At 29.6% G+C, this 9,591-nt stretch overlaps 3 protein-coding genes across 3 annotated transcripts in view; 1 reads left to right on the plus strand and 2 right to left on the minus strand.

Annotated features, from left to right (window-relative positions):
• LOAG_07482 (hypothetical protein) overlaps positions 1–172 on the plus strand; it is a gene marked incomplete at both ends in the record, with an annotated part of 12,067 nt that extends 11,895 nt beyond the window's left edge. The window contains one exon of the mRNA XM_020447447.1: positions 110–172. Within this exon, the coding sequence (XP_020302322.1) occupies positions 110–172 (63 nt within the window). The remainder of the gene's footprint in view (positions 1–109) is intronic.
• A 1,786-nt stretch (positions 173–1,958) lies between these two features.
• LOAG_09851 (dual specificity phosphatase) lies at positions 1,959–4,355 on the minus strand. The gene is made up of 5 exons (XM_003145378.2): positions 4,170–4,355; positions 3,572–3,734; positions 3,168–3,346; positions 2,815–2,995; positions 1,959–2,615 (listed from the first exon to the last, which is right to left on the minus strand). The coding sequence occupies exons 1-5, from the start codon at positions 4,329–4,331 to the stop codon at positions 2,527–2,529; spliced, it is 774 nt and encodes a 257-aa protein (XP_003145426.1). The 5' UTR covers positions 4,332–4,355; the 3' UTR covers positions 1,959–2,526.
• A 2,059-nt stretch (positions 4,356–6,414) lies between these two features.
• Positions 6,415–9,591, minus strand: part of LOAG_09852 (leukocyte cell-derived chemotaxin 2) — a gene marked incomplete at its 3' end in the record, with an annotated part of 3,546 nt that continues 369 nt past the window's right edge. Inside the window, exons 2-9 of the mRNA XM_020448030.1 lie at positions 9,062–9,161; positions 8,585–8,751; positions 7,822–8,007; positions 7,542–7,614; positions 7,352–7,415; positions 6,952–7,087; positions 6,745–6,872; positions 6,415–6,498 (exon numbers count right to left, since the gene is read on the minus strand). Coding sequence (XP_020301791.1) covers positions 6,415–6,498; positions 6,745–6,872; positions 6,952–7,087; positions 7,352–7,415; positions 7,542–7,614; positions 7,822–8,007; positions 8,585–8,751; positions 9,062–9,144 — 921 coding nt within the window. The 5' untranslated portion in view covers positions 9,145–9,161. The remainder of the gene's footprint in view (positions 6,499–6,744; positions 6,873–6,951; positions 7,088–7,351; positions 7,416–7,541; positions 7,615–7,821; positions 8,008–8,584; positions 8,752–9,061; positions 9,162–9,591) is intronic.

Here is a 9,591-nt window from a genome sequence, read left to right on the forward strand (position 1 = left end):
TGGGGAATATGCATGTTATCATCAATTAATTATAAGACAATTATATCTCTTAATAAATCGAATAGAAATTGTTGCATTATACGAATTTAAAAATGTGCATATTTTTCAGACACGGAAATGGCTTATTAGGCGCTATCCAACCAGTAATATTGTGCGAGCATTAAAATGGTAGATGGTGTAAATTATTCAATTTATAGTGTCACCTTGCCAATTAAACTACCATCACAGCACAATCTAATTGAGTTCCTTCTTTGACATGTAAGATGACAGATATGATTGAATATAAAGCTATTTCAACGGATTGTTTTATGTAATAATTCATTTGTTACATATTTGATATTGTAAATGTTATTTACATTCCATTTCATTTATTTGATCAGCTAATAAATCAATAATTCATATATTCGTTAGTTATAAGACATTATTATGTTTTACTTTTTTGGTTCGTTACCAAAATACATTTGAAGCTTATTCTTTTCCAAGGCAAGAAATAAATAAATATAATAAAAGAACGAAATCTTAAAAGCACTTTGTTAAATTGATCAATTATAAAAAACGAAATATTTAGCAAACAAAGGTTTATTTCTTTCTCAAAAGTGAGCAAAACCTTTATTTGTCACTTTTCTTATAATAAGTTTTGAAGCTGGAAGAAATTTTAAATCAGACAAGATAATTTTTATCTTGCTAACTTATCTAAGCATTCCAAATTAGTGGAATCCTAAATTAACAAATAAAATCATCCTCCATCATTACAATGGTACAATCTTTTTTAATGCAATCTTTATTTAGTCAACATTTGAAGTGCCGCGGGATAAATATCATACATATCTTCCGCAGTAACTTGATACCAATTAGATTGCTAGTCATTCGTTGTCGCAATTTTGTATCACAGTAATCGAATTTTACTTTTATGCTATTATTGTATCAAAAAGCGAAATTGTTTTAAATTAATCCGAAGATAAAGCGCAACGTGAAATAGCGATATAATCAGAAGACAGACTTAAACTCTTTTGGTTTTTGATCTTTTAATTTTATATGGGAAAATGGATGAAATTATGGTACGATTAAAAGAATAATGAGAAATTAATTCAAAAACACCATTAACCATTCTGTTATTTTAGTCCGTCAGTTTAGTTGTGTTTGCTTTGGTTGTCTATTCACTGTGTATCACTCATAAAAAGCAATTAAAAATAGGGAACGCCTGGGAGTTCATCCATTACTCTAATGTTAGTGGAAAGTTAATGAAAAGTTAACGCATGCCGGAGTAAAGTTATTCTGGATTGCTTTTCCTTTATTTCAAGCAAAAGCTTTGCATCATGAAGAGCAGAAACGATTACTTGGCTTTACACAGTGATAATCTATTTGTTGATAATGACATTATTAAGTGTATGATGGAGTTTTATAACTAGAAGATGGTGGGGAGAAATCTGGCACTTCTTAAGAATCGTACTGTTGATGAACGATTGATACATTCAGCTTACGTTGTATCCCCTCTCATAATTTTTCACGCAAAGCGACATTATTTGAACTGTTGGAAGAGCTGCAACTAAATGATTAAATAGAACTGATTTTTGCTGAAACAATTTTATACTTTATAAGACATTTCACGACACTATTTCTATATTCAATAAGCCGACGAACATGAATTTCAGCGCGGATGTGATTTTTGCTAATTAATAATCAATTCATTTCTATCTTTCAGTATACCTTTTACTAATACTACTATCTAGTACTACCTATTAATATCTTTTATTTCCTACTGTTCATTTTAATTTTGTTCACAAATGGAAATAGAGTGCAGTAAATAAGCATATACGATCAGTACGTGAGACCAATTCTTTTAATTATCAAATTTCAATATGTTGACTGTTATCTGCACAAGTCTTTTCCATTTCTAATTTGGTAAAAATGATACAAATGAAACAAAACGAAGAGAAATCTACGAAATGTCACATAAACAATTAGCACCAGTAGTTTAACGAATTTGTCTTCACATTACAACTACTCAAAAACTATAATGCCTTTTGGAGAGCACTTGTTTCAAACTTGAACCAGCATTCTTCTAAGACAGATAATTAAAAATATTGAAAAATGCAATCCATGCAATACAAACATGCCAATCTAACTGAGGTTCCACAACTATAAATAGCGCCTACTGACTCAGTGCAATGGATTTTCTAACAGTTAACAAATAATATTTCCATAAAAACAGCACTGATTTCTCTGAAAAACTCCCTCTGTCGCAGGTATCTTTCCACAAATCTGAGAATTAAAAGATTATCGGTAGAAAAGATTACCTAGGTATCACCGGCTTATTAGGGTAGTTATCGTTAGTGGACGTGTATTTTCTCGACTTGCTGAGAATTTCTGTGTGTTATCTATATCGTACTTCGACACTAACTACAATCATTAGCACCGTTATATCTTAATGAGTTGATGATATCGGATTTTTAGATAATGGATGTATCTGGAAGTGTGGGAAAATGAACCAAACATACAAGAAACTGATAATGAATAACAGATGTGCTACTGATCAATGAAGTTAATATCAGCATCGTTAAGAATCGACCTATTCGCTGGATTATTTTGACATTTCTCATATTCGACACACCCTTCTGCAATTTATATCCAATTCAGCATTTTCAAGAAAAAAAACTTATAAGACATAGCTGGAGAAATCAGTGCCATGGTTTTCACAAGTAAGAAATCCTTGTTCAACCATAGTGGTCATATCCTTTTCTAGACTGACTTTCAGTAAGAACATGTTGTGCAAAATTCTTGTGTTTATTAAATGTGAATAAAGTAAATTTATACTTTTTATGGAGGTATTAGGAGAAGGAGGTTTATTGTCCTCGTATACAGTTAATTCATCTGGAGTATCTAATGGTGAGGCTGCAGAAAAGTCACACAGTAGCATTTTATCATTTGCCTTCAGTTCATCAAATGCTTCACTACCAAACTGGCTTCTCATCATTATTCCATCTAAGGAACTCCTCTGCAAATATAACTTCGTCGACAACGATGAAATGATTAATATAGAAATGATGACAAAATGATTAATATATGCAAGTTATATATATATATATATATATATGTATCTCACTACCAAAACAAATATATATGTGTCACACTTATATATCTTTTATATAAATAAAACAGTAGCCAACTTTTCCCGCGTATTTTGCAAGTTGCATGCGAAATCCGAAATTTGGATTGGCACAGGGTCGCTTACTGACGATATATGCTAGAGAAGCAGCATAACTCATATCACATGCAGCAATAAGATAAGCTGCAACAATACATACACTACGGCTCACTCCGGCAATGCAGTGTACGAGTACCGATTCTGAAAATCAGCTTACTACCACATTCAACATTCCATTAAAAACTCATCATCGGAGATGCCAATGGACCACTATAAAAAAGCCAATAAAATATCAGTGAATTGTAACATTTTCAAGAATTATGGATAAAAACCATTATATAAACAAGCGTTTTTCCCCGCTTTAATTATTCTCGGCAAAAGATATTGGATATCGGATGATTAGCAAAATTTACATTATTTACTTACTTTTCAATAGGCGTGCACGATGGATAAATGTAGCGGTTTCCGCGAAATGTTCGCTAATATTTGCTTCAGGCATATCCGCCATATGTATGCGTAAAATATTGAGTTCGTTTAAAATGCTTCCAGTACGTCCGCTCAACTCATGTAACGACACCACGTGATCGATCTAATCATAAAACAATAACCATTCTTCATGCTCATACTATTAGAAGAATAGAGATGCACATATTATATTACTTTATATAATTTATACATATATATCTCAATTCATATATATATATATATATATATATATATGAATCTGCAAGTGCTACTTCATATTGAGAGATATAATAATAAAACCGACCTTTCTTCGGAACCATAGCTAACCTACCATGTTTGCCTATTTGTACATCCGACGCCACCTGATCTAATTTGCACTATTTGACATAACAAACAAAACAGTAAAAGGTGTAAAACGAAAACTCACGCAAAGTAATAATCGAAGCAACAGTGTTATGAGACATAATAATAAAAAACATGAAAATCAAGAGTCAGACCAAATTAAAATGCACAATAGGTTAAATAATATCATACGTAAGTTACAATGAAAAATAGTAACCTGTTTCTCCCTCAATTGTTCTACGTCATTCGCATCACATATACTACCCAAATATAAATATGGAAGAATCTGTGTCATTCCGTACCAACTTCGACCCCTCCATCCCAGTAACCATTTCACACTCCGTCCTTTTTGTGTGCTTATTTGCCCGTCATCTTGCATTAATATATCCTATCACCTGGAAATGAGTTAATTAAACAAGAAGTGAGTTAATTAAACAACATGAATATCTAAAACAATAAGGCCTAAAAAATGTACCCGCAGAAAAACCTAAAAATAACCTAGAAGGGATAAATTAAAAGAACAATCTAAGAGACAAATTAGATAACCATACCTCATACACCTAATTCTTAAAAAGGCTACAAACTATCCAGAAATCCTGATTTTCCAAAAAATAGCCTGAACCTATTCCATTACTTGGTGACCAATGAATGAATCTTGTGGAGCTAAATAATATTAGTCATCGTTGGTTGAAATGCGAATCAGTAATTTCACATCAGTATTTTATTTGATGGTCGATTTCGTACCCTTCAAAAATAAAATTAATTATCGGAATTTCACCTTTATGACATTATGATCATCCAAGTAATGTATTACATTTCTCTCCATAAAAACTTAATTTCAATTTTCCCAAATTCCAACTATCCTATCATCGCGATAATAAATGAGAAAGTTCAAAGGTAAATTCTATATCAATGTGCTACTTCACTTTCATTCTGCGAAGTTATGATTCACATGCTGAATTTTTTTTTATTATTTTTTTCCTAATTGTATTATAGTAAAATGTTTTTAATTATAAAATACAATTTACATACACTAAATTTGCCTTAAAACGGACTAAACTGATGAAAAAGTTGTCGCATGTATATAACTGATCATTTCTAAACTAAAAGACAGTTGTGGAAGGGAGGCGTTCAACAGCGTTGCGTTCCAATTCCATTTTAAGAAGACATTAGAGTGTCTCAGTATCCGATATGTATCTAAAGGATCGAATTACTTATTTGTCAAAATTTCAGGTTAGCTTTTTTTTTCCGCGTGAAAGGAACCTAAATCTTTTGAAAGGAATCTTTTTTTAGGTATTAAAGAAATAAACGATGAAATAAATTTAAGAATCTTTTGCGCTTCTTTTTTTCGCAGATTGTTTACATGCTACTTTTTTGGTCAAAAATTTAGGGACAACACTTGCCAATAGTTTTTATTTTCTTAGCCTTGCTAATTATAGTATTTAGATTACAGTAGAAGAGCCATTTAACATATGAATCCAAGAGAACAGATATGAAGAAATGCAAAAAAATTAGATAATCCTTCTCGTTAATCATTAACCATTGGGAATTGATTGTCTCTGTTGGTTGAAACTAATAGTGATACTGTCTATCTGCTAATGTTATCATTTAAAGTTATCCAGAATAAGGATATAGCCAATTACCGAAAATTTGTTACTACCAAAGCGATCTTAGATGGATCAGAGTTTTCCATTAATGAAATGAGCCAAGATAAATCAGTGCATCATTTTACAGCACTTCCGTACATTGTCAAATTGAACTACTGTTTACTGATCATCTTGCGATATTTTCATGAACTTATATATATTAACATTAACAGGAATTTTCTTTACGCTTGATACTATTATTATACTTCAAGATTTCACGTGAATTCATATTACGTTCATCCTGTCGAGTTCCTTCAAAATTCTACATAATATGTTTTTCCCAAATTTCTTCTGACCCATATTACTTCATTCTCTTGAGTTCCTTTTCTTTTTTTTATACAACAACTAATGATATTTACTTTAAATAAGTTAATAATGCTGATGAAAATTATTGATTAAACAAACAGATATCCAACATATTTCGCAACTTTTTATTCGTTTTTGCGTAATATTTCACGGATTATTATAATCCAGAAGTTGTATCTTTTCTTCTTTATATTCTCATTTTATAAAAGATTGAAGAAAATCTATGAAATAAAAAATTTTAAAAATGTTATTCTGTTATTGTAGTGATGATGATACACTATCTTCTGTTTACTCAACTGATAATCGGATGATAATAAGCTCTAAAAAAAGGAAATGATTTTGACAAATTGCTCATTTTTACAAGAAAGAATTTGTTTTCGTCCAACAAATACATTAGTAATAAAAAGGAATAAAAAAAAGAAAGAAGAAAAAGGATCGAAGTGAATCGATCAAAACTGTGACAAATATAAGTAGAAAATGATGAATACGCAACAAAATCTTCAGCTGTTCTTATTTGTATGGAAAATCCGGCATACGACATCGTTTTGCTGAGATCATTTCGCTTATATCCACAACAACACCATGATAACGAACCTGAAACAACTGCAGTGATACTACGAGAATCCGTTGAATTTATTTTCAGGAATTATAGCATATTTAGAAAAAAAGAATCTAACTTGGATAAGTATGGCTAAATAAAAGAATAAAGCATGATATATGATATTAAAAAAAGAAAAAAAAATCATTCATTTATGTTGAATGAATAAGCATACTAATTATTAACACCTTGATTATTTACAACTATAGTTTATTAATCTTAAATGTAAAATAAACACTAACCTCCATGAATACCGAATCCGGTGAATCATCACAATCAAGTCGAGTTGCAATTGGTTCACCTTGTACAACATGTTGTGATCCTAACAGTTGATCCCGATAACGTACATTGTATAGTACAACTTCGTAATCTAATATTTTGTCAATTAATGAGGAAAAAATTAAAAGATTACAAAAAATCCCACGCAAAATATTTTCCTGAAAATTTACCAGTCCAATCACCGGTACCAATAAGTACTACACCATTGTTATCACAACCAATGTAAGCACCCTGAATAGCATATAGGCGACTTCGTCCGATAACTTTAGCATCAATCGGTGAGTAAATATCCGGAACGCGCATTTCCTACAAGGAAAAGTTGAAATTCGAAAAAAAGAAAGGAGATGAAAAATAGCCAATCATTATAATTTATCGTCATCTGAATTGATTAAACTTGATTGTAATAAGATGAAAAAAACTTTTAGGCTACAATAATCTTGGAGAAGAATACAACGGTCTGCATGGAGTAGACTGAAGTACGATCGATCAAATTTTTCCGGTTTGTTAAAAATTCAATCACTAATTCTCAAATATTTTTAAATTTCCTTTATAATAATGATAAATGTTAACCTCTTCATCATCATCCCGTATTTTTGGACATTTAATATCCCAACCACGTACTGCATTATATCGACTAAAGAAAGATAATTGATGAGAATTGAAATATTTTTCTTGATTTTCAAACATTAAATATTTGAAAAATATTTTGAAAATCAAAATACATTTATAGAATTAAATGGAATATATTGTTAAAACAAACCTGTCATACTTGAACGGCAATCCTAGTAATTCATTTTTGGGATTTGACTCACAGATCTGACCAGTGCACATACCTATAAAATATTTTCTAATTTAAAGTTAAATAAATATTAAATTCAAACCTATTTCGATTATTCATGATTTAATTTTATCATATTTGTCAACTCATGCCATATACAACTAATATCTTTCTCATAATAACAAATTAAATTTTGTGTTAATTGAGATATTCAAGCATAAAATACTCATAATGGTCTAATTCAAATCATTGAAAAATTTACAATTCCAAAGATGAAATGTCGGATCGATTGGTCGCCCTTGTTTGAATAATTGTAATCGAACAAATGGATCACCATCATCATCCGCATATATGCATCGATGATCTCTAGCAATCCCAATTCGCTGACCTTTTTTGACCCGCCCACCGAAAACGTCTAGTGATACTGAGGCAATCAGTACATGATAACCTTAAATAAAGTATTCCGAAAATTGTAGTATTTCCGGAAATATTTCAAAACTTAGAATTAATTAAATGATTTTCTTTTCCATTTCCTATATTTTTCTTACACATTATTCAACCAAAAATTTAAAATCGATATTGAAGTATGCTAAATATAACTTTTTTTCATTCTGTAATTAACTTAGCTAGATTTGATGTTTTGCATAAATTTTGATCATCCAATATCTAATCAACATGTTATGATCATTAATTCATTCTTATGTTTGTAATGATATCCAATACTGAGCACTTTATTAACTATAGTACTTTTATCAATTAGTATATCATGAAAAAGATAAGCATTATTTTAAGAATTGGAGGTTGAGATATTAAATTGAATATTAATCTATTTTTTTTAAAGTTTTATTTTGAAAGTTTGAAAAAAATGGATTCTAAATTCTTTGTTGAATATTATTGAATTTGTAATAACAAAAAATAACATTGAATTTCAAAAGTTTTAAATAATATATCATTTTAATTTTAAATTATATGCAAAAACTTTTTGATTAGCGCAGTTACTCATTTGCAAAACTCGATTTACACACCTTGCCATTGACCAGTCCCCTCAATTCGTACACCTTCATCAGCGCATTCGTAATTTATATGATTACCGAATGGTTTCCAAAAATAAAGATCACCATCAAATGGTGCGTATACTTCACTTTGTGGTGAACATTCTACATCAACCGCTTCAAGTAATAATCCATCACGTCTACAAATCAATCCATCTTTGTAAAATTTCAAAAAACACTTGACGCAATATTTGGCAAATTTTTGCATTCTATCAGATGCGTATAAATATATATTTTATATACAAATATACTATTCAATAATAAAAGTAAAATGAAAGTATGAATGAAACTAAAATTTAATATTATAAGTTTTTTAATTTTATGTTATAAAGTTGTTAACAGGTACTTATAATTTACTCATAACTTTGATAAATTAATTTACTTTTATGAAATGGAAATGATTTCCATGTCATACAGTTCTCCTAAATTCATCTTCATACAATTTCAGACCTTTTACTTTTAAAACCACCACAAAATTCGCCATCACATTTAATTAGTTTGTTTGTTTCATCACTTTGACAAATCCTTCCCATACATCCAAGACTATCTACTGAAAATACATTTTCATCAAGGATGTTTTTAACAAATATCAAATCCACTCGTCTCATTTTACTTGTAATTTAATTAAAATTCACGTAAAGTCATAGAAAAATATTCGTGTATTTCAACAATTAAAAGTTTTTGTTACTACCAATTAATTTTCCAAAAGGTTTAATTGTGATTGTTTTATTTTCTAGTTGACAAGCAGTCTAATAAAAAGATAAAAGCAAAATTATACAAAAAATTCCAAACTATCAAATTTTTGACCAAATTAAATTTGAGTGAACCAAAATAATTTAATTAATTTTAGTTGAACTTTGAAATAGATTGATTAATGAATTAACAATAGTGGTTCTATTCCACTTGTTAAAAATATGATCAAATCTGATTAGTTATAATATAAATGGCAAGGCATATTACAACTCTCATTTTTAATAATC

This window comes from Loa loa, assembly GCF_000183805.2.
Source record: "Loa loa unplaced genomic scaffold supercont3.310, whole genome shotgun sequence".
Classification (NCBI taxonomy): Eukaryota; Metazoa; Nematoda; class Chromadorea; order Rhabditida; family Onchocercidae; genus Loa; species Loa loa.

Excerpts from the sequence above, each read along its gene's own strand:
- LOAG_09851 (XM_003145378.2), bottom strand. The coding sequence starts at position 4,331 with ATGCAAGATGACGGGCAAATAAGCACACAAAAAGGACGGAGTGTGAAA. Across the intron at positions 3,347-3,571 it reads TCGTGCACGCCTATTGAAAA|AATCGGTACTCGTACACTGC; the intron begins GTAAGTAAATAA and ends GCTGATTTTCAG. Across the intron at positions 2,996-3,167 it reads TTGCAAAATACGCGGGAAAA|AGGAGTTCCTTAGATGGAAT; the intron begins GTTGGCTACTGT and ends TTATATTTGCAG.